Below are 26402 nucleotides of genomic sequence, written 5' to 3'. Positions count from 1 at the left end.
GAATGCCTCCCTTTTGACAAAGACTTGCTATCACTTGCTATAAAAGTGGCAGACCCTCTAAGTTCTCTCCTGTGGTGCAATCCACTCATGTACAGGTCTTAAGGCCCTACACTGCCTATGAGGTTTGGAGTTCAGGGAGCTGCATTGCTATGCTGATTGCTAAGCTGATACTCCTGCTAATACTTTTGTTTTTTGTTTTTTTTTTTTGCGGTACGCAGGCCTCTCACTGTTGCGGCCTCTCCCGTTGCGGAGCACAGGCTCCGGACGTGCAGGCTCAGCGGCCATGGCTCACGGGCCCAGCCGCTCCGCGGCACGTGGGATCCTCCCGGACCGGGGCACGAACCCGTGTCCCCTGCATCGGCAGGCGGACTCTCAACCACTGCGCCACCTGGGAAGCCCCCCTGCTAATACTTTTGTAGAGAGTAACAGGGTCCTTGCATCTGACCCAGAAGTTTATTTTTTTATCTTGTATCAACATCCATAGAACTTTATTGGTTAAATTATTAACCCATGTAGTTATTCTTGTGGGTATTCTCCTGCTTTTATGTCTCCTCCCCACTATCAAGTTTTAAGTAGGATAATATCCTAGCATCAAACCAAAAACCTACAGATAATATCTAAAACTAAATAAGGCAACAAGCTAGCCTCCAGATCACAGAGTATGAACTTCTGAGGAAAACAAATGACATAAACCAGATCTCTGTACTAACTGCAAGTGTGATAACTACTGCTTTTAAGGGAGTTCAGAGAGGGCTAAGGGTTTCTGGTGGCCCTGAGAGCTGGTGAACCTCAAAGTTACCAGCACACACTAAATGAAGAAGATACTAAGTTAATATGAACGCAGTAGCAGGACAAAACTCCACACTAAGGAGAAAGGAAAAAACAGTGAGAGCAGAATATAAATTGAACAGGACAGGCACAATAGGGGAAAAGCAAAGAAAACGTCTCCAAGTAAAATGGGAGTGCAGAGGAGAGCAAGCAGATTTCTAAAAGCTGAAGAATAATTTTTAACACATTATGAAAATAACTGAAACAGGTATTCTACAGCTGTGAATTAGAAAAGCATTCCTGAAATTACCCTGGAAGATTAAAAAGATAGAAGGTAGAAAGAGAAACATGAAAGATAGAAAAAGATCATGGTCAAAGCCACAAAGTTAAAAGAGAACAGTGAGCAAAAGAATAGAAACCTCTTTTTCTGCCTTTCCTATAGGAGTTGGACCTCAGAGTAATCAAATATTTGACATTGAGAGAGTTTTTATAGAAATATTTTGGCTAATACATATAGAAGAAATAAAAGGAAGGAATTAATAGTTAGGAAATGATTAACAGTGGCTGCTATTATCACAGGAGGAGAAAGCCAAAGAGACTTGGTGTACCTCCTTAAAGAAGTAGCATCCTCTATGATTTATTTCTTAAAAAACAACAACAAAAAAAACCTGGATCTAATCAAGACTCTGGCTCTAATGACAATTTATAGGAAATAAAGAAGACAGAAAAATATGAAGTGACCCACTGAAGATACAGTTGTCGAAATCCAGGTTTCAGAGATCTGATTTCTCAAACAAATAAATAACAAGATGGATAAAAAGGAGTGACAATGGTGAAGCCTATAGATTAAAAGAGACTTAAAGAGCTGTCAGCCAAGTGCAGTATATGAACTTATTTGGATTCCGATGTGAATAAATTTTTAGTACAAGTATCGAATGGATATCTGTTGATACTGAGGAATTTTTGTTAATTTGGGGAGAGTAATAATGGTATTCTGATTAAGTTTTAAGAGTCTTTATCTTTAAGAGATACATATTGAAATACTTACAGATGAAATATTATGCCTCTGTGTTGTTTCAAAATAATGGAGTGAGACTGTAAATGAAAGATTTCCCAGGACTCAATGAAGTTGGGTAGTTGATACATAGAGGTTCATTATAATAGTCTGTAATTTTATTTATGTTTGACATGTTCCCTGCTAAAAGATTAAAATGTCTTAAACACTAATATCAAATTTTGGAAATGTGCTGTAATTTTTTTCTATTTTAATTATTAATTTGCTTTAAATATTAAATTCACTTACAGCATAGTTGTAAAACTTACTTTGAAAATTATTTCATTAATAAATTCTTGGTAAAGAAAATTATAATAAAATCCTTCTTTAATGAATTAAATTTATTCTGTTTATTACCTTTATTCATATGATATGTGATAGAGCTAAAGATCATAGGGTAGCTAATTCTGAAGAAGGAATGTAACTTTAAACAATTAACCTCAATTTACATAATGGTCTTACTTGCATAGCTAATGGGTAGGGTTTGATCATAGGCCATTAACAGTCATTAAATAAGTGAATCTGTGTTAGAAATACTACATGGCTTTGTACTTCAGACTCAAGAAGCAAAGGTTAGTCATGACACAGACACAGAGAATGGACTTGAGGACACGGGGAGGGGGAAGGGTAAGCTGGGACCAAGTGAGAGAGTGGCATGGACATATATGCACTACCAAATGAAAAACAGATAGCTAGTGGGAAGCAGCCACATGGCACAGGGGGATCAGCTCGGTGCTCTGTGACCACCTAGAGGGGTGGGATAGGGAGGGTGGGAGGGAGATGCAAGAGGGAGGAGATATGGGGATATATGTATATGTAGAGCTGATTCAGTTTGTTATAAAGCAGAAACTAACACACCATTGTAAAGCAATTATACTCCAATAAAGATGTTAAAAAAAAAAAAAAAAAAAAAAAAAAAAAGATGTTTAAATAAAAAAAAAGTCAGTCATGAAATGTTATTGGGTTGGCCTAAAAGTTCATTCGGGTTTTTCCGTACGATCTTATGGAAAAACCCAAACGAACTTTTTGGCCAACCCGATAATAACAAATAGTCAAAGCATTAGTCATTAAACAAACTAACATTTAGCTTTCCGGCTTCACACATTTCTGAGAGGATAATTCATGAATTTGCTAACTGGTCTCACTGTGCAGGCATACTAGGGCACATGTAAGTATACATGGGTGTATTAGCTAAACTTTTATTAGCCTCAGATTTACATTTAAATTACAGTGAGAACTAGTTTACTATACTCACATATGAAACATCAATATGTCTTTATGCCTAGAAATCAGAGCTATTTCTTGAAAAATGCTAGGGTCTACAACTTCAATATTTGGCAAATTTTTTTTTCTAATTCTAGCTTTCTGTTTGTTTCAAAGAAAGATGACAAATGGTTTTCAATTAACCTTTACATTTATTTTTATTTGCAATAAGGTAGTTTACATTATGTAATTTAGAACTACTCTAACCTTTCAACTCTTGGTTTAGTCAATTTAATTTACAATTGTAAATTGTAAGCGTCCTCTATATTTTATAAAAATGTAATTGCTTGCAGTTTAAAGATTTTAAAAACTCAAATAACTGGTCTGGTATTTTTTTTTTTCTTTTTTTTTGCGGTACACGGGCCTCTTACTGTTGTGGCCTCTCCCGTTGTGGAGCGACGCGCAGGCTCAGCAGCCATGGCTCACGGGCCTAGCCACTCCGCGGCATGTGGGATCTTCCCGGACCGGGGCACGAACCCGTGTCCCCTGCGTCTGCAGGCGGTCTCTCAACAACTGCGCCACCAGGGAAGCCCTAGTCACTCTTTTTAAGATGCATTTTCCTCTGCTCTAAGAAAATACAAAGTACCAGAAGCCACACAATTCAGGAAATGTATGGTAATCCTGTGCCCCTTAACAATATACATTCCAAGGAGTTAGCCATAACTACCCAGTGTGATTAAGAGTAAGGTTTTCTACGTAACATACACCAATAATGATGGCATTCCAATAAGATTGTGCACAAAATTTGAAAACATTGTGTTATTACCTTGACATTTAAGAAGTATGAAGTCATTCTCTGCATTGTCATATATCAGATCTTAAAATGAATGGGTAGTCATCTTTGAGTATTAATGATCTTTCTACATTCTCCACTGAGGATTTTATTTAGACATATGCATTTCATTAGAAAATAAGTAAAAACACCATAAAATTCTTGTAAAATCCTTAAGTAATACAACTTACTTTTTGAAGGAACACGTAGGTTGGCAAGGACTACTTCCAGGGAATCAGCTTGGACTCGAAGTACATAGCTTGTCCTTGTCTCATAATCCAGAGGGGCATTCACATAGATTACACCCGTGATGTTATTAATTCCAAACTTATCTAGAATTAAAACACAATTCCTTGGTTACTCTCCTCACACTATAAGGGAAAATAATTCTCTTTAAAAAGCACTGTGATTTTAAAAACACATATAATAAGAGTTACAAATGCTGGCTTTGGAAACTCTGTTCCAGTTCCTGAAATTATCAACATCAGTGTTTCCCTAACGTATGTTTTGAAATTTAAGTTTTTTTGAGATCCTCCTGGAAATTGATGTTTCTATGGTCATTTAAATCTGAAACAATGAATACTATTTCCCTCACCGTAGATACACATAATCTTCTGCCATACTAAATGCTTCTAGAAATTTTGTTTTAAAGAAATCCACTTGTTTAAGCAATTATTTTATGACCTTATTGGATTATTATACTTTTTATGATTTAATGCATCTTATTATCCTGCAGATTTAGTGTTTTGCTAAGAATGTGAGAGGGAACAAACAGAACAAACAGATAATTTCATATGTTGATTATTTAGAAAATATTGTTTATTATTCTAAATATCTTAAAATATTTTGCCCTGAAGTCTATTTATTAAAATAAATTGGTCATATATATTTGAGTGAAGGGCAGGGCACACTGGCAACCTTTGTAATACCCCACCTCTTTCACTCTCTCTGTCTTTTCCTCACTTTGGTTTTCTCCACAGCATTTATCACTACCTAAACACGATATGTTTATTAGCTTAATAATTGTTTAAAAATTGTTACTATCTCCTCTTTTTTTTTTTTTTTTTTGCGGTACGCGGGCCTCTCACTGCTGTGGCCTCTCCTGTTGCGGAGCACAGGCTCCGGACACGCAGGCTCAGTGGCAATGGCTCACGGGCTCAGCCGCTCCATGGCATGTGGGATCCTCCCGGACTGGGGCACGAACCCGTGTCCCCTGCATCGGCAGGCAGACTCTCAACCACTGCGCCACCAGGGAAGCCCTATCTCCTCTTATTGGATTGATAAATTCTATGAGGGCAAGGATCTGTCTATTCTGTTCACTGCCCTATTCTAAGTAGTTAGAAGGTACTGAGTACATGATAGATGCTCAATAAATATTAGTTGAGTAAATTGATAAGCAAATGAATTGAATGTAAAAAGAATCATTGTGGTGGAGTGTGGGTAATAAGTAGAGCCACTTTGCTAACTTCAAGGAAGAGAACAGATAGAAAACATTATAAGAACAGATTCAGAAATCATAGCTTCAGTCAGATGTTGTAAGTTCAAGGAAAAAGGAAAGTCAGTAAGATTTGGAGAGGAGGCATAACAGCACAGGAGAAACAAAGAAAGACAATAAGAAAAGTACTACGTTGAGCACTTCCTTCAGGGACAATAATTTCCAGTAATGGTTGGTCACTGAAATACTTGAAAACAGCTTTTATAATTTCCTTGCAAACTGCTTTATAACATTAACATTCATTCATTTGTTTAATATTGAATATGCATGCGTTTTTTAAATGTATATTAACTGGGTTTTTAGTTAGTTAGTTAGTTTGTTTTTTTACCACCTACAACATGCCAGACCATTTAACTCATAAAAAGGGAAAACCAAAGGACAACTAACCTGTGGGTCATAGGTGAAACAAAGAATCAGTATGCTAATTAAAAACTGAGTTATGAACTTATCCCCACAGGTTAGCAAACCATTCCATTCTCAGTGAAAAGTGATGGTAGACAAAACTCAAATTATTTATTTACTTACAACTGTTGATTATATGTTTGATTTGACAGTTTGAGGACTCATACAAAAGGTACATGGCTTTTATCATGGATGTGGCTCTCTGGGCACTCACAGTTATTTCTGTTCCTAAAATTTCTTCAGGATTATTTAATGTATGACATGGGGTAAGGGCTGTGGATGGCACAGAACAGTAGCAAGAGACTATTGCAGGCTATGACCAAAAGCTGAAAGTATGCATTAATTTTGAACACGTTATTAAAATATCCCTAATTCAGGGGGAGGGGAACGCTTACAGAATTGGATATTGAGTATTCCCTAGGGAAAATAAGTAGCATTTGTCAATATAACTGGATTTTTAATCAGATTCAGCACACAGTTACATTTAAGTCAGACACATCTTACTAGAAAAATAGGGTAAAGAGTAATTAAATCTGAAATTTATTCCAAATCTAAGTTTATTGTTTTATGATGAAAACACAGACTAAACATATACTCACCCTCTTCATTTCCTGCAACAATGGAGTACACAATACTCTGATTGATGGCTGCAGCAGAAATTACACCAACCATAGTCCCTCTGGTTGCAAGTTCACTTACTGGAGGCGGTCTGCAGGTTTAGAGAAGATAATATATTTCTCTTGTCCATTTTGTCATGATGGAGTTTTGAATTTAATAATAGAATATGTTAGTTTTGTGTGTGTGTGTTTATTTGAATAATACTATTTTTTGAACTTTTCAACAAAGTAACACATTCAGACTCTAGCCCTAACAAACTATGTTCAAAATTATGCAAATGTTCTTTGTTAAGAATGTCTTGTCACCTGTATATTACTACTTTATTATCTGCCAAAAATTGTATAAAATTCATTTTACATGTCTCAACTTCTGGACAGAATGCAATAGGTAGATACAATTTGCTATCTCAAGTTACTAAAGAAAAATACTGCTTTTATGTTGGTAATATTAGCATATTTAAGCAAATGGCCTCCAGATATCACTTGCTAGGCTAGTCCTTACCCTGCTCTACTTTAAATTTTAACTGTACTAAACGTATTTGAACGGATGGCATCACAAAATTAATATTTATTTTGAATTCACTTATTTTACTTAACTGTAACCATATTATGCCCCCAGTACTGTGACCCCTAATTTTATTTATCTATTTATTTTTAAATTTTTATTGAATTATAGTTGATTTACAATGTTATGTTAATTTCTGCTGTACAGCAAAGTAACTCAGTTATACATACATAGTCTTTTTCATATTCTTTTCCATTATGGTTTATCACAGATATTGAATATAGTTTCCTGTGCTATGCAGTAGGACCTTGCTGTTTAACCATCCTATATATAATAGTTTGCATGATACTTGTTTAATTTTAAAAATATGTTTTCAACAACACAGTATCTCATTCTCAAAATCTCCATTTTATTTTACAACATTGGTCACTGTGAATAGGCTATTATAACTTTATCTTCATAAACTAATGCAAACAATCTCACTCTTACAATTCACAGATATTTATATCATCCAACTCCAACAGATTTAGAAAATTCTTAAATATAAAGTTTTAACATCTCTGAATCTTTTTATAGTCCAATCTATCTAACCCATCTGATTTCTAAGAGGCTAAGAAGCCTTCTCTTTCCTCCTTTTTATAGTCCAATCTATCTAACCCATCTGATTTCTAAGAGGCTAAGAAGCCTTAGCCTCTTTCCTCAAACTAAGATAAATCCTACTGACACTCTTTCACATGGCCTTTTATCTTGCAATACTTACTCTCTTAATATTACCCTTCATTTTTATCTCCATCTTCTCAGTTCTTCTAATCTAGATTACATTACACAATTATATTGTGCTTACATGAAGCCTTTTATAACAAATTATGAGCTACAAATAAAGCCTGAAAAATTAATTACATACAATCCTTCTTAAACATCTTGTCCAAAATGCCATGCTCTTTGCCACTGTACTCCATATACTTGATAGACTAAAATGACCTAAATGTAAAATGATCTATCTTACAGACAGATGCTATAGCACCTAATGGTGGTCCATATCTCCAGTGCATGGTCAATAACTATTTCTTGATAAAGAGTAAGAACTAACCTGTATAATTTTTAATGAAAATTATAAAGTATTTATCTATTTGTTTAATTTTACTTCTCTGCATATTTTCTGCCTTCTTTTGTTAACAGCATCCAGATATTGCTTTGGATAACCATACCTCCTTCATTGTTAGTCTAACTGGTTTGGGTAGAACTGACCCAATCCCCCAAGGTATATCGATAGACACATTACCCAGCTCTGGCCAATGAGGGCACTTTATTTTGCTTTGCTGTATGTTCATGTGTGGTAAATGTTTCATGCAAACCCAATGAAAGTCTTGTCCAAGAATGTTACTATAACCAAAAAAAAAAAAGTTTTTTTTTTGTTGTTGACTAGAATATTAATGTTTCTCCCTATGAGGGGGTTCTTGCTGATAATAATACCAACACAAATGAAATAACTAAAGGTTGAAAATACATCTTGTACACTTTGACTAATAATCTAAATGCTGTTACACTTGAAGCTAGGTAAACTCACATTTCAGTTACTAAAATAAATTCTCCTTTATCTAGTATTTCAATCACTTGCAATCAAAAGAGTCCCAACAAATTAAAAAAATGTTTAGATAAGAAAAGGATACATTTACCTAAGTAGGCACTTCTAAAGAAAAATATCTGAGGTAACACAATTATATTTTATAAGCAATTTACCTAGGCATCGTCACAGTGTCAGTTTAGTGAAATAAGGATGATTTTGGTAATTTTGAACCTAAAATGACAGTAGACTACCACAAAAAGGAAGGCACTTAGAAAAGTGACACTAAGGTTAGTTTTGATGGATTATGAATAGATATATTTTTCTATGATATCTTAGATTATAAACAGACATTAAGACTAATTGTTTGCAACACTGGCTAGTGGATGACCTTGGTGATTGTGAAATCATTAAACCTGGAAAGGGTTAAAATTAAAGAGTTATGGAAACACAGTAGGATCCTCACCTTGGTACTCCTACCCTTGTGTATATCCTCTTGTAGGAGGGGCACTGTGACTTGTTTCTAACCGACAGAATACAGCAAACAAGATGGGATGTCACTTCAGTGACTATGTTATATTAGATTATAACTTGTAACTTCTTGCTAGCAGACTCTGACTACTTCCCTTGGTAGATTTAATGAAGTGAGTAGAGATGTGGAATGGTGAGTTCTGACCAACAATCAGCAAGCAACTAAGGCCCTCAGTTAAACATCCCACATGGAACTGAATCCTAGCAACAACCACATGAGCTTGGAGGTAGACCCTTCTCTAGTCAAGCCTCAAGCGAGATTCTAGCCCTGGCCAACATCTTGACTAAAACCTGTGTGAGACCATGAAACAGAGGACACAGCCAACAATTTCCCAGCCTACAGAAACTTCAAGATAATAAGTGTGTTGTTTTAACTCATCACATTTGCAGTAGTATTATTATGGTGCAACAGACAACTAATACACATGGCTTGGATATTAGAGCAATGAACTGTTAACGACAGATCAAATTTCATACAACTTAAATTTGATATAAGAAAACATATGTTAGTCATATTCTGTGATGATTTTCATATACTAAATTTCTTTTTGTGGAAATAGAAGCTGTTTAAATTGTTTACTCACCTATCTTGTTACTATGTGAGATAAGAGCTAAATTTTATACTTTCCATAATTATTTCATAATGAACTCTTGATCCTTATAAAGTATAGAAATATAAAGTTTTCAGTTAATATGCCTTCAGCTTTAACATTATAAAAATGCCATCTTTCATTTCAAACTTTAAAAATAAAATATTTTATGCATATTTTCATACAATCAGGATGAAAATGATTAATACTGGAAAAAGCAACTGACATAGTTTAAGAAGGAATTCAAATCCTACGCCCACCACTAAAAACATTTAAACTTCTATTTGTTAGTAACTGTTTAAAACAGATTTACTTCTAGACAAAATATCTCCTCATTAACCTTTGTCTTAATTGTTCCAACACACTTCTTTCTACCAGAATCAAAACATACTATAAAAATGCAATTTTCTGGGCTTCCCTGGTGGCGCAGTGGTTGAGAGTCCGCCTGCCGATGCAGGGGAAATAACATTTATTAAGCACCATATATAGGGCACCGTGATAGGTGCTTTCAAATCCTTCAAGCTAAGTATAGCTATAGTATCATTTCCTTTCTAATCGGTGAGGAAACTAGGACTAATAAAAAGGTTACGCAATTTGGTATAGCTCGTACAGCTGGTAGATGATCAAAACCTGCTAAGCTCAGACTTGGTGTTGACTTGACACATACATGTGATGGATGTGCCTATTTTTTGGCTTAATTAAGGGGAAAGTCTCCAACATCATAATATCTTCCCTACTGGTCCCATGGAGTCCCACAGATGCAGCTATGTTCTTTAAAATCTTGAGGATTTTTTAAAAGTATTTCTGATCTAAATTCACTCAAGGTATAGGGCAACTTAAATGGTTCCCAGGCATTTATTTGAAAAGGAAGCATTTCTGAATGAGCTCTACCAGGAAGCCAAGAATGAGTCCCCATAGGATTGGGGGTATCTCAGGGGAGGGGGTGACTCCTCTGGGTTATGGGGCTGCTGAGGGGGCCATACCACTACAATACATTTTTTTCTACACTTTGTTTTGGCTGCCTACTCTGATTCACTCTTCATATGACGATTTTGTATTATTTACTCTAGAGAGAATAGAAAGATAATTGTCTTCCCTTTAACAAGATTGATCAAAATTTGATAGTTTATTAGTGATAGGTTAGAAAAGTTCTTTTAAGCTTCAAAACTTAATACTGTAAATGCCTTATCTGTGACTTTCCACTGCAGTTACATTCCAAAAACAGAAGTGCTCCAAGGAAAAAGCAAGGTTCTGAAAACAAGCTTTCTATTTCATACTGTGGCCAGGGCCAACTAGAGGCGGATTCACAGCATAGCTGGAGAAGCTGAAAACTCAAGGTCTTTTCCAAGGCTCTTGCCCACAGGAGAAAGTAGTCAACTGAGCTAGGAGACAAAGAACACTGCTTCAGCCTTGGGGCATCACTGCCCTTGCCTGCGGTAGTCCTGGGGCTGCTGGTTGGGCTGGCGGGCTGAGCACAACCTCTCCATCTGCCTGGCCCCTAATGACAGCTCCTTCCAGCAGGCCACCTTGAGCAGCCAGACCCATCTCTTCCTTCAGTGAGAAAGTATTCAAACCAGGCACAGCTCATTACCACTTTGATCTGGGCTTCATGGCCACCTGGTGTCCTGACCCCTTTCTCCAGGTCAGGCCTGGAGAGGAAGAAGAAAGTGAGGACTGAGGGTAGTAGAGAGGCTACAGTCTCCAAAAGCTACAGCCTCAGGTAAGAATGACCTCTCAGGCAAAAGAACTGATAAGGACTTTACGGATATAGCATTGCCAATAAAAGGCTGAAGCAAAAAAAAAAAAAAAAAAAAAAAAAAAAAAAAATGCAATTTTCTCCTGGCTAGAATTAAATCAACCTTTATGATAACGAGCATTAGATTACAAAATTTCAACTCTTTTCTATTTTATTGCCAGGGAAGGCCCATTTTATTTTTGTTTTATGCCCTGGAAAGTACAAGTTACATGATGGGGCAAATTACATATTCCCTTTGGAGTCACATATAACTTGAATATAAGATGAAGGAGTTGGTGTAAATCAGGATCCATAAAATCAGATGTTAGAGAGGATAAAAAGATAAGAAAGTTAAATAAAATGGGTTGGGAATAAATTAATGGGGAAAGGGGTGGAAAGGAATTGGACACTACATACTCTATTTAATAAGGATAATCAGCATGCAATAATGTAAGTCCAGAGTGATTTTAAAATGGAAAAAAGAAATTCAAATTTTTAGGTAAATTCTATGATCTTTTACATTTTGTCATCCAACGAAATTTATTTTTTAAAGCATCACGTGACTTGGTTTGATCTATGGGCTGACAATTTATGATTTGTAAAGTATTTTCCAATTCTACCATTCTGAGTCTGATATAATGTGATTTATCATTCCCCTTCTTCTTCCTGTAGAATACAATCAAAATCTATTGATTAATTTCAGAAGCAAAGAATTATACCCAAATAAATGATTCCTCATAAGCCACTTATTTTTTTTGCGGTACGCGGGCCTCTCACTGCTGTGGCCTCTCCCGTTGCGGAGCACAGACTCCAGATGCGCAGGCTCAGAGGCCATGGCTTACGGGCCCATCAGCTCCGCAGCATGTGGGATGTTCCCAGACCGGGGCACGAACCCACGTCCCCTGCATCAGCAGGCGGACTCTCAGCCACTGCGCCACCAGGGAAGCCCAAGCCACTTTTTTTAAACAATTTTTTTCTCTTGCTATCAATTCACATAACTGTAGTTGCACTTCATCCATTTTATAATAAACAATGTATCATTAACCCTCTTTTTTAACAACTAATTCAAAACTAATAGTTGTTTGGAATCTGAAATTCAAGAATTCTACTTTTTAAAGTCAGATTTACTGCCAATATAATTGAGAAAAAGCCCTCTTACAATAAAAGACATCTGAAAGAGCTAGGGCTCACTAGTGAAAATATATAGACTTACTGATGAAGCTTAAGAGTCAAAAGACCAACTGGATTCCCGTTCCCCAGAAAAAGGTTGCAAAGAGGATGCTAAAGAAAAAAATGGTATATTTTCAACAGACATGGACTTTGGAGCCCTGGAGTGACCAACGGTTTTACATTTTTAAAATGCTTTAAGGAAGGACCTTCACTAAAGCTTCTTTCACAAAGCTTGATCTGAATTGGGTTTAATGCCTACATGTCCTGACATATTCGAAATGGCAGCACTGGCTCCTATTTATCCCTCAAAGGCAGCACTTTGATCATAGTTTACATGAGGTTCCATTCTTTATGTTCTATGGGTTTGGACAGAGGTATAATGTCATATATCCACCATTACAGTATCATACAGAATATTGTTTCCGTGACGGAAAATCTCCTGTTCTTCATTTATTTGCCCCCCTACCCCCACCCAAATACCTGGCAACCACTTATCTTTTTATTGTCTGTATACTTTTGCCTTTTCCAGAAGGTCATATAGTTGGGATCATATAGTATATAGTCTTTGGGGCCTGACTTCTTTCCTTAGCAATATGTACTTAAGCCTCCCCCCATGTCTGTTTGTGGTGTGATATGTTTTATTGCTGAATCATAAATGTACTACAAATAGGTGCACTTTAGTAAGAAGAAAGTTGATCAAAATAACTCCAAATCTGTTGTTTAGAAATACATTTTTGCAAACAAAGTGTGACCTAGAAAAGTTAACTGCTACAGAATTTATATGCAAAACACATACACCATAATTTTCTTATGAATGTATAAACTAATTCATAGATATTTGTTTAACATTTAAAATTGATTTTTTGGAAAATATAGATTACAATAAATCTCTCAATTAAATATTTTAATGTATCTGAGTCATCTGAATAATGACAATACTAAAATAACGGAATGTGTGGTTTCCAAATGTTAGCCCCAGTTTTACAGTATAAATATAAAATGAAAAAATTATTCTACAATGTAAAATTTACTTTTATCACTGGTTTTAAGAAGTAGCAGTAAAAGTAAATGTTATATGTGCTGCATAAAGCTCCTAATTATTTTAAATTCTGTGCAGTTTAGGATATAAAAGTGTTTGTAAATAAGCGCTATAAAATTTCACTGGGATTCAATCTGGCTGTATTGCTTTCTTTCTACTGAGAGACAAATTAATTTATTTTGACATGTTTGAATTCAATATATTTGCAAATCAGCGCCAGTTAAGGAACTGATTTTATATCTACTATGAGGGAATTTAGTGAAAATGGGAAGAAAAAAAAACATCCACTGGAACTCCTGTTATTTGTAACCTTGGAGTAACTGCATCAGGGTGATCTAATTTTACATATTTAACTGAGAAAAACAGTCTAAAAAAGATGTGAATCAGGAGAGAGATGCCAGCTTTCCTACAGTTCTTAGGATGGATTGTAGATAAGAAAATGCATGAAAGACCAATGGTTAGACACTGTTTTTTACATCTTTTCTGAAGTGAACATACTATTGTTGAGTTTTGCTTCTATTCAGATCACAAGCAAACCAGATAGTTGAATAAACAGTTACAGTAAAATGTAGTAAATACATTAATACCAGATATCTGGTTAAAAGTTCAGTAGTAAACATGGCATGCACTATTTATATTTTATATTCCCCAAATACCAACAAAGTATCTGTAAGTGGAATCAGCGGGCTGAATGGTCTGATGAATGACTAGACCAGGCATATTCATTTCTGGCTAATTGATTTACTTACTAAAAATAGGCTATGATGTAGGTCTTTATATACTTAGTAACAATCTCTGAGAAAACAGTTTTGTATTTTGGCTTATTTATCAGCTCAGTGTTTTGTGACCACCTAGAGGGGTGGGATAGGGAGAGTGGGAGGGGGACGCAAGAGGGAGGGAGATATGGGGATATATGTATACATATAACTAATTCACTTTGTTATACAGCAGCAACTAACACAACCATGTAAAGCAATTATACCTCAATAAAGATGTTAAAAAAAAAAAGAGTGTTTCTTTTCTCCTTTATAGATGAATCTGTACATTTGGACTTTTTGAAGGGCATGACAGTAAACTTCTGAAACAGGCTCTCTAATGCTTTTATTTGTTTTCTATTGATTCCACTAGACTCTATGCCATTAGGTAAGAAACTATTTCTTACCTAATGAGTCACCATAGAATCTTGAAATATATTAGTGTAGTCATACACATAACATCAAAAAAGAAAAATAGATACTCTGGTAGAGCATTTAATATTTCAATTCAATTCTACTTTTAACAGTTGAATGAATGTACTACCTCAAAAATAGCATAATAAAAATAGACGTTCAAATTCTGCTAGAATTTCTAAGAAAGAAAGAGATAAATCATTTTTCATTAAGTGTTATTCATACCCTAGAAAGACTGTAAACATTTACAATCATGCCATCTAGGGAGGAGGATATATATCTTAAGATGGATTAAGTATTCAATACCTTAAGATAGATAAATTCAACATTATTTTAGGAAGTGGGGGTATTTAATTTTCATTTAAGTTTTTGCTAAAAAAGTTGTAATTAATACATTAATTCTAGATTTAGTTTTTATTATGATATATATTTTATATATATATGTAAATATGTGAAGTATTAGTCATAAAAAAGAAGGGTATCCTGCCATTTGTGACAACATGGATGTACCCTGAGGGCATTATGCTAAGTGGAATAAATCAGAAAAAGACAAATACTGTATGATCTCACTTATATGTGGAAACTAAAAAAAAACAAACTCACAGAAACAGGGAACAGATTGGTGGCTGCCAGAAGTGGGAGGTGGGGGGTGAGGGAACTGGGTGAAGGTGGTCAAAAGGTACAAGCTTCCAGTTATAAGACAAGTAAGTTCTGGGAATGAAGGTACAGCATGGCAACTACAGTGAAAAATACTATATTGTATGTTTGAAAGTTGCTAAAAGAGTAGATCTTAAAAGTCCTCATCATAAGAAAAAAAATTGTAACTATATGAGGTGATGAATGTTAACTAAACTTATTGTAGTAGTTATTTTGTAATACATGCATATATCAAGTTATTATGTTGTGCACTTTAAATGAATACAGTATTGCATGTCAATTATATGTCAGTAAAACTGGAAAGGGGCTTCCCTGGTGGAGCAGTGGTTGAGAGTCCACCTGCCGATGCAGGGGACACGGGTTTGTGCCCCGGTCAGGGAGGATCCCACATGCCGCGGAGCGGCTGGGCCCGTGAGCCATGGCCGCTGAGCCTGCGTGTTTGGAGCCTGTGCTCCGCAACGGGAGAGGCCACAGCAGTGAGAGGCCCGTGTACCGCAAAAAAAAAAAAAAACTGTCAAAAAATTTATAGCTAGATATCCCCTACCCAGTTTTTTTTTATCCATACGGCATTCCTAGTTATTAAACTTTGAAAAGCCTGAGAGGTGTTTTAACAAACAAGAGGTTGTTTAACAAATGTTTATCAACATTTCCCTTTAAATATGGTAATTTATTATTTAGAATCCATTAGATAAAGATTTTAAATGTCCATTTTCCAAAAACAGATTCATTATGCTTACTATGGCTGATTGGCAATTTGATTTTTCCCTCTTTTTTTCTATAATACCTACTTGATATACTGAGAAATGAAAATAAAGAAATAAAATATTCATGTAAAACCCCTTAATCCTGGAATAATTTTTTAGCTTGAGATGTAAATGTTATAAAATTAGAAATAACGTGTGACATTTTGAATACATTTTAAAAAATGCTACTGTTTTTATATCATCATTCAAAATGTGGCATTTACCTCATTAAATATTTACATAAGATATTTTACTCTTCTAACTGTTCTACTTTTTGCTGAGGAAGATAGGAGAATATTGACATGGTGTGATGGATTAAAATTAGAGAGAATTCCTTCAGTGTCCTCAAATTTCTCCTTGAAAATGAACAATGCCTTTAATATGGCTCATAAATACCCTCAAAACCTGACTCTACTTATGTCTCCCTTCTCATCACCAACTACTCTCTCCCAGAGATTTCTGTGGGCTATACTAGGCTTTGAATTCTTAGAACATTTTACAATTCTCCTCTCTCTGGGCCGTTATATATGCTGCTCTCTCTTCCTAGCACAATCCTCTGACAAGTTCTTTAGGGCACTTCTCTAGGTTTCTACTTTAACATTGCTTTGTTTAGGAGATTTTCTTTTAGGTCTCATCAATTTTCCTTTGCCAACATCCTACTCTAGGCCAACTGTCATTGTTCTTTGCTTAAAATACTATAGTTTTTTTTGACCAGTCCATATTCATCCATTTTGACTACTTTCCTGTCTGACTTCCACAGAGTGGTCAGTCATCTTTTTAAAGTTCACATGCACTTACATCACTATCGATCTGAGCTTTCTTAGCCCACTACATGCTTACCATATTTCAATGGCTTCCCAGTGCTCAAAGAATAAAACTCAAATTTCTAATATGCCCCAAATTTCTGCCTCATCTTACAGTAGTTTATGTTCCTTCTCTGTTCCTCAACCTTTCTTTAAATCTTGGAATGTGTCTTCTCCTTTCCAATTTAGGATTTTTATACAATCAATTTCCTTCCAATTCCTGAGTCCACTATATTCCTTCACCTACAAGTCTAATTACTACTTATTGACATCTCAACTCCTGTTTTTTTCAAATTTGCTTTAATATCCCCCACTGTTGCTGTTGTGTGCTTTGTTATAAGTGCTCATAAAGCACTTTTTTTCTGTTCTTTTCTTTTCCTTTCTTCGATATCACACAAGTTTGTAATTATCTGTTTCTTATGATCATTTGATTAATTTCTATCTACTACATATATTATAAGATCTCTGAGGGTAGGAACCATGTATATTTTGTTCAGTGTTATTATTTCTAGTGCAGTTATGTATTCAATAAATATTCATTGACAGGATGAGGAAAGGAACTAATGCCACTTGAATATAGCAGCCATTTTACCTCATTTGTAAACATTTTCAATGTCTGTCTTCTCTTATGAATTAAACACTTTAGAGAGACCATGTGTTCCCTATTAACTGCTCTATTTTATACTCTGTACATAGCATTGTGCCTATATGTTTTTTAAAATTAATTAATTTAATTAATTTATTTTTGGCTGCATTTGGGTCTTCGTTGCGGCGAGTGGGGGCTACTCTTCATTGCAGTGTGCAGGCTTCTCTTTGCAGTGGCTTCTCTTGTTGCGGAGCACAGGCTCTAGGCACACGGGCTCAGTAGTTGCAGCACATGGGCTCAGTAGTTGCAGCACGAAGGCTCAGTAGCTGTGACTCACAGGCTTAGTTGCTCTGTGGCATGTGGGAGCGTCCTGGACCAGGGCTCAAACCCGTGTCCCCTGCATTGGCAGGCAGACTCTTAACCACTGTGCCACCAGGGAAGCCCTGTGCCTATATTTTTTTAAATTGTTAATTAAAATAGTGGACAAAGATGCTGGATGAATTAGTAAAATTTAAGGAAAAGTAACTTTAATTTTCCTGCTTCATCTTTTTCATCCTACCCTGAACTGAAATTCACTGCTCACAGAACATTCTGAGAACTTTGGTAAAAAGACAAGTAAAATATAGCATCAGTGAGATAGAAATATGCTTCACAAACAATTCTGTAAGGGGCCCTGTTCATCCTGGACATCAGGAACTTGACTCTAAAGTGTGGGAATATCCCTCTACATGACAATCACTGAAGGAGCTATTTTGTTTATGAAGATGATTACAAGATGATATAAAGAATAACAATCCACATTTGGTAATTAGAACCATATACCTTTAACCATCACATATATATTCAAGGCATTATTATTTAAACTAACATTCAAATTTCATAGAAATTCATTCCCCACCTTGCAACTAGAGTGATATTTCCCTAGAATTTTTTAAAATCAAAAACTGCTAAAGATCTCTTAACCAATGAGGGTAGAGAAATTAACTTGTGACATTTTGTTTTGCGTAGTATCTACTTTTTCTTCCTCATATCTTTATTTACTTTTAGGCAATTATTTATTCCCACTTCTCTTGTTTTGAAAATATGGTAAATGTGTGCTATTCTTCCAAACACAGAAACAGAGGCTTTTCATCTCATCACATGGGGACAGCCAGAAGAAGTCAGGCCATTAGGATTGCTTCTTTCCTTCCTCTGTATAAACTCCTTGAAAACAAAAACTACATTTAAAAAAAATCTTTGCATGACCAACACCTGGCATAAGCCTATTAAGTAAGAATATTACAACTACTTTCTTAAGCATGTTTTCTGTGCCTAGCACTTTACAAAGTCCTTTCTCTTGTATATAAAGTAAGTATCAGATCCCTAGGGAAGTTGGCCTCAGGGAGCTTAGGTAACTTGCCCAAATTCAAACAACAGCTGATAAAAGGTGCAGCCAGGAGTTAAACCTTAGGACACTATTAAGTTATTTTTCCTCAAAAAAAAAAATTTACAATTAACTATTAACAAAATAAAAGTAATGTACTATACGTTGTACTTGAACCAAAATTTCTCATAGAGAGAATGCAATGAAAGAACAGATTCTATAATAACTCTTTGTATGGAAAAATTTGTTTTAAATTCTAAACAGTGGATTTAAAATGAACTGTTAGAACTTGAGTCCTTTGTTGTTGGAAGACTTGCTTCACTCTGCTCTGTGAGCAAATGTCAAAAACTATACATAACCTTGAACATGTGAAGGAGAAATTAAATTCCATGTGGATACAGAGAAAGCCTATGAAAGCTGAAATGAAGGATTGTCAGAGTCACTCTTTCAATAGTGAAAGAGGCAAAATCTATTATCTTTGAGGCAATATTTTAGTAGTGCCAAAAAAAGACAGGAAAGGTTATCTTCAAGTAAAGTCAGATCTTACATTGAACAATAAATCTAAATTAAAATAGAAAACAACTTTAGCAATCAAGTGATGCTCTCTGCATGTGGGTTTATTTTATACTTCTAGTTTTCACATAGCTTTCTTTTTCTTTTTCATTCTTCGAAAGCAAGACCAATATTCCTCCTAAACTACTGTACTTATTGATTAAAAATCTTTTCTCAAAATTCCTGAATCCAAACTTGTATGGTTTATATAAGAATAATGGCAATGTTCCTCAACATTAGGTAATTTTAATTCTCTTGAATAATGAAATGTTAACTAGAACTGCTCACTCATCATTTCCTTGGCCATTGTGATAACATTGTTTCCATTTTTCATAGTATATAAAAATGGATTTCTGGATTTTAAATTATGCTTTTTCTCTGTTTTTGTGATTCAGAAGGTAGACTGTTTATCTTTTAGAGTTCTTTATAAAGTCTACTCTATTTTTATTCTTCAGTATAAAACCATTTGAGAAATTTATTTTGAATATAAAGTGTACAAAATTTTTGCATTGTCATTTGTTACAAAATTAATGCACATTAATCAGCAAAGTATCAAATTTTTACTTTAACAGGAAAACTGACAAGATTATTTTCTTCATTCAAGTGTATCTGAATTTTTTAAAAAGTCAAAATATGTAGTATGTTATTCTTATTTTGCATTTGATATATTAAATTTGAGTAATACTAGAAATTGAAAATGACTTACGATATTTTTCTAAGAGTTAGAAAAATAACAACTTGTTCCAGAGGTTAATAAAAATACCTTACGAATATTTGCCCCTTCTCTTTTCTGTATATACAAATATAAATTTTGAGTTTCTATGTTTTTGGGAATTACATTTTAAAATACATGAATCCTTAAAAATTAATATAAATGTGGAATTAAATCATGCAAAGTTAAATAATCAATGTTGATACACTTCCATTTTAAATAAATACCAAGGTATGTCTACATTGGTAACATATTTGTTTAGAAAATTTGTAAATAATTATCTTTGGTAAAATTTTTGATAAATTGTATAAGACACTGCATTTCCCACTCAAAATCAATACTCACATTTAGACTCTATGATCTGTTCCAGACACATTGACCTTTCCATGGTATTTACCTCTAAAACTCATGACTAGTGAATCCCAGTGTGTTTAAGTCTTAGTCCATCACCTTGAGATGAAGGCCAAATGTCATGCTTCTGAATGATAACTCACTTGACCTACAGGAGTCAATCTATTCTCAAGTAATATTATGTGTTTGAACTACTATTGGGATTTTGATATTTCTGTCTGGATTAAATGAAAGATATATAAAATGTATTTTCTGACTATGAGAGTGTAACTATTTTCCAGAAGATCGAAGTAGATAATTGACTGAAAACCTCTTATTCGATATGAAGACATGAGGCAGCAATGAGAGTGTGCCTCTCAGATCTCCAACTATAGGAAGCATGCTTGACCAAGGTTCCAGTTGCTGTGCTCTGAAGTATATTTCTGTGTTTATATGAAGGTCATGTTCCTAGGGACTGCTTTCAGATAGTGATTAAGAAAAGCGGAGATGCTAAGGTAAGTCCCTTCCTGGGAAACACAGGATATATCTCTGACATTGGACTATGGTTTGACTCCCTAGTCATCATGCAGAAACTTACTGAAATGACACATTAGTCACTCAAATGACACAGTAGGCTAGGATGTTTACATATGAGCTTTTCTCCCTGTTCTTCACTTGGGATCAGAATGCATGTGCTTTAAAGTTCTCCTAGCCTTACCCTGCTTTCTCCTCATTTCTCTCCCATAGGTATTTCCCCTAATAAAACACCTGCTTGTTAAATCTCATCTTGATGTCTAATTATCAGAGGATGAACATGAACTAATACAGTACCTTAGGGGATTAAATTCAAAAGGAGTATTAGTATTTTGAAAGATATAAATTAAATACAAAATATTCAACATTTAGAAGAAAATTTCTAGGAAAATAAAGATGAAAAACTTTAAAAGATATTAATATAGAACTGTAATATATATTAAAATAAGTATTAATATATATTGATATATTAAAATGAAGATGAATAAACTGAATAGACTTAATATGTATTAATTTATGTGGAGACAAAAAAGAAAGCCTTGATTGTGATAGTTAACCATTATTAAATATTATAACAATGTAGAAGAGTTTGCCATATGGATGTTTTAAACCAGTATGAGAAACTGGAATTAATATTCTTTCAATTTGGCAACTTCATGGCTACTATCACTTTATCTGTTCCATATTAATGGCAGATATTACCAGGTATGCAGATTTCTCTTTCCCAATAAGCACAACCCTTATCAAGATACCTGCTCATTATTAATAGGAGAGTATTATTTGTCACACCTGTCTTAAGTAAGTTTAGCTCAGTTTCAATTAAAGGGTAGCAAAATATGTCACCCAAAATAAGCTGCTTTGGTATATTGGTTATTTTGAGCAGTAGGTACTTAGAAAACAGCAAATGCAGGGAGAGGCTTTCTCTGAGTTCCCTTATCTACCTAAAGACAAATCATCCAATAGGAACTTAGTCATCATGGATTCTCTTTCCAGGAGTTTCATCGACCAGTAAAGATTGACTCTTTTCACAGGAGAGGAGACTAGAAGTGGATAGCACAGCCAGGCAAACTTTCCCCCAAACTATCATACTTTCCATCTATTCCAGGGACCAATTCATCTTTCTTAAAATTATTATTTACTCTCTTCCAAGAGGCCTACATCTTTCCTCCCCATTTCCCATTAAGATGGTATTTAATCCTGTATTCTGAAGCCACCTATTTGTGTTACTCATCACCCTGTGTATCTCTCATGTATACATGAGAGATACACGTTAATAAACTTGTTTGTCTTTCTCTTATTAATCTTTTATGACAGGGATCTCAGTTAATAAATCTGAAGGGTACAAGAAAAGTTATTTTTCCTCCCCTACATTTACACTACTTGAAATGAGTAAATGCTAAAATTGATGAAGGCTCAGAGAAAAATGCATAAAAAATAATTTAGAAGAGTGAATGTACCAATAATAACCTAAGCATGAGGAATGATTTCCCAATATTCACAGCTATCCAAAGATTGAAGGGACGAGTTTCTCACAACTGTAAGGTTTTTAAAAGAGCATAGTCAACTTTGTGGCAAAGACATTGGAGAAATCACGTATTAAGTTATTAGGCTGAATAAATGGTCTTTATGGTCTATTTCATCCATTACATGGTATGACTTTGAGAACAGAATTTTTATGAGTAAGATTACCTATTTTTCTCTACTTCCAATGAAAATCAAATTGTGAAAAATGGGTTAAATTAAGATATAAGATTGAATATGGATAGAGAGAAACTTCTTAATTGCCTGAATGGTAATAACTCAAATTTTATGATTATCTGTATAACATAGGGTCTAATACTTGGACTTATTCGTCGCAAAAAAAAGAAAAAAAAAAGAAATGAAGCCAGCTGGAGATGATTTTTAAGAAGGAAGTGCTGCTTTGACAACCAAAGATAAAGAAATGCCATTAATTCTTTAAGAAATTATTTCAAGGAAAGGGAGGAGAGGGAGAATAAAGAAGGATGATTTGGGGCATGCAGACTCTAAGACACTTAAATTATTGATATGTCTATCTTTGTCAAAAAGAGAAACTGAAAGAATCAAATAAAACAAGAATGATGCAGGAAAATGGAAATTTGTTACACTTTTGAAAATTTTGATTGTATGCATGCTTCCACACAACATGATTGCTTATTTATAATTATAAAAATAAATATACAGTCTGAAGAGTTACATACTTTTCAAAAGTTTTAAGAAGAACTCAGTGTTTTCTGGAAAAAGTAGATGTTCATCTAATGACAAATAGATGAAGTAGATAATGTCTTGATCCTCCATTTAACCTAATTCAATGACTCAAAGAAAGATTGGTTTGAAGAGGTCATGAAATTAACAGAATGAGTCTGTTTTAAGTATTACAACTGCTTGAGGGACCAAAGAGAATCTAGCGCATACTTAAGAATAGCTGTAAATCTGGCCATTATAAAAGTAAACATATATTGGTATGGGGCAAATTGCATTCTCATTTTTAGATTCCTCCCACCCTTAAAAAATATTTGAAGCCAGACCATCCGGAAACAACTTCAGTTCACAGGATTTGAGGAAAGACAAAATCAAAATTTTTTCCAACACATAAAAATTATCTCCATATTATAAATTATAAACAAGAAAATAATGTGAGAAATTTCTCTTCTAATCTTGATAAGCTAAATTATTTCAATAATATAGTGTGGTCTATAAAATCCTTGAATAATTTTGAAGAATTTTCCTTATTTCTTTTTCAAAGAACCATTAGCAGAAAGTAAGGAACTTTTAAATTAAGAATAGGAAACAGAGGCATAACATAAGTATGTGAAAGAAGGATTTGACTTTTTGTTATATTGCCACTTTTACATTAATCAGCTAACCTACTAAGTATATGTCATCAAAAATAAAGCTACCGTATGATACTACAATCCCACTCCTAGGCATATATCCAGAGAAAACCATAATTCAAAAAGATACAGGCACCCCAATGTTCATAGCAGCACTATTTACAATAGCCAAGACATGGAAGCAACCTAAGTGTCCATCAACAGATGAATGGATAAAGAAGATGTGGTATACGTATATATAATGGAATATTACTCAGCCATAAAAAAGAATGAAATAATGCCATTTGCAGCAAAATGGAGGGACCTAGAGATTATCATATTAAGTGAAGTAAGCCATACAGAGAAAGACAAATATCCTATGATACCACTTATATGTGAAATCTAAAAAAAAATGATACAAATGAACTTATATACAGAGCAGAAACAGACCCACAGACATAGAAAATAAACTTATGGTTACCAAAGAGGAAAAGGGTGGGGAGGGATAAATTAGGAGTTTGGGATTAACATATACACACTACTATATGTAAAATAGATAGCCAGCAAGAATCTAGAGAATAGCACAGGGACTATACTCAATATTTTGTAACAGCCCATAAAGGAAAAGAATCTGAAAAAGAATGTATACATATACATTTACATATATACATATGTATACATATATATTATATAACTGAATCACTTTGCTGTACACCTGAAACTAACACAATTAAAATCAACTATACTTCAATAAAAATTTTTTAAAAAATAAAAATTACATAGCTTAAAAACAAACAAAAAATTTAGCTGTCAATCTAGTAGGTTTTTCCTTTAGTAAATATTAAACTGTTTACTATGATGTTTATGAATTTCTTATTGCTATTTTTACTTCCATAATTTTGGAAAAAATAATTGTTATACTCCAGCGACCAAGTTATTACCAGTAGTTCAACATGTAAATGTTTTTAATTCCATAAAAAGAATAATGAATTTTGTTTCCCTGTCTAGGTAAAACCAGTACATTGGAAAAAGTTTCATCAAGTAGTAAATGCCATCTCTCAAGTTTTTTTGATGATCTCCACAAAGCCAGTCTACAGCTCATGACTCTCATTTACATTCTGCCATAATGGTTTCTTTTTCATTTTCTTTTTGCTTTACTTTAGTGATGAAGACAATTAAACTTCTTCGGAAAATGGAGAAAGTAGTTAATTGTAACCAAATAGTAAAGCAACAATAGTAAATTATAATTTAACTTTATCTTGAAGTCCAGTAAGGTTTGGTTTGGAATATATAATATTAATACTTGATAAGCTTAAATAATTTAGAATAATTTAAAACACCTAAAAATGTTCATATGAGATTTGCTTTGAATTTAGAAAAAGTATTCTTTTACAATTTTGAGAAGAATGTAATCTATATCACCAATACATATTTTAAAATAAAAGTGTTTCTATACTATTACATCATTGGTTCATGTACCCAACATTATATATTCTTAATAGAAACTAAGTGATTTTAAAATGACTTACTGCAATTAAAGTCTATAATTTGTCTAAAATTACATGTTAAATGTGCTAATTCTCCACAAACACCATTTTCCCTTTTTCCTCAATAATAGAAGTGGAACTAGGACATAGCTGCCTAGCCAGAAGTATTTCCCCACTCTTTTGTGGCTATGTATAAACATTTGCGTGGATTTTCAAGATGGGATGTGAGCTGATGTGAAGTTTGCAACTCCTACCTCCCTTGATTTAGGAAATGGAATTTAGGAATTTGTGGATTTCTGCCCCTGCTCCTTTCTATAGACTGAGATGGCAATAGTTGGTATTATTTTGAAACAGAATGTTACAGATGGAAGACCATAACTTGGCCTGGGTGCCTGAATGACCACATGGAGAAACTGTAAGAAGAAGAGCTACTGCCAGCCTAGAACACTCACTTCAGACTCTCACACGAGCCAAAAACACATGTATTTTTATCATTGAACTTTAGGGGATTCTTTTTACAGCAGCCCAACCTACCCTAACTAATCTTATTATCCTGAGGTTTAAAGATTTCATGACTGACCGTTCTAAAAATAACTGGGCAAGGGGAGGGAGGTCAGGTTCAAAATTCTAAAACAAATGAGTATTTTATCTTTAAGACCTCTCTTTAATACTTAGTTATTTGTTGAAAACTAATTTTTTCCTAAGGAATTCAAAAGTCAATATTGGAATGAAGACATTCCTAAGATGTAAAAACCAAATATACCTCAACTTGCAATGCTATCTATCTTGCATTACTGCTTTCTATTTGTAAACTATAAGCATCCTCCTCCCCACACCGTACAAAGATCGGAAATCTTGCATTATCATTTTGTGATTCCCTGAAATTTGATCACGTGAAGTTGAAGTTTTTCCACCAGGAGCAATTCTATAGCGGAGATAAAATTTTATCTCTAGCTTCTTAGGTTTTTTAGGCTGAGCCCAAGTATTAAGCTAACATAAAACAGATTAACAAGAGAAAGCATACACATTCATATAAGTTTCCTGTGGCATGGGAGTCCTCATAAAGAAATGAAGACTCAAAGAAATGGTGAAACCTACATACATTTATATTAGGATGAACAAAGAGCGGC

At 34.3% G+C, this 26402-nt stretch overlaps 1 protein-coding gene across 1 annotated transcript in view; it reads right to left on the bottom strand.

The window, feature by feature from the left end:
* PCDH15 (protocadherin related 15) overlaps positions 1 to 26402 on the bottom strand; it is a gene marked incomplete at its 5' end in the record, with an annotated part of 299765 nt that overhangs the window by 96673 nt on the left and 176690 nt on the right. The window contains 2 exons of the mRNA XM_007470315.1: positions 4049 to 4189; positions 6354 to 6463. Coding sequence (XP_007470377.1) covers positions 4049 to 4189; positions 6354 to 6463 — 251 coding nt within the window. The remainder of the gene's footprint in view (positions 1 to 4048; positions 4190 to 6353; positions 6464 to 26402) is intronic.

Source organism: Lipotes vexillifer, unplaced genomic scaffold, assembly GCF_000442215.2.
Source record: "Lipotes vexillifer unplaced genomic scaffold, Lipotes_vexillifer_v1.1 scaffold690, whole genome shotgun sequence".
Taxonomy (NCBI): Eukaryota; Metazoa; Chordata; class Mammalia; order Artiodactyla; family Lipotidae; genus Lipotes; species Lipotes vexillifer.
The sequence above is the reverse complement of the archived record's forward strand: the minus strand, read 5'-3'. Positions and strand labels throughout refer to the sequence as shown.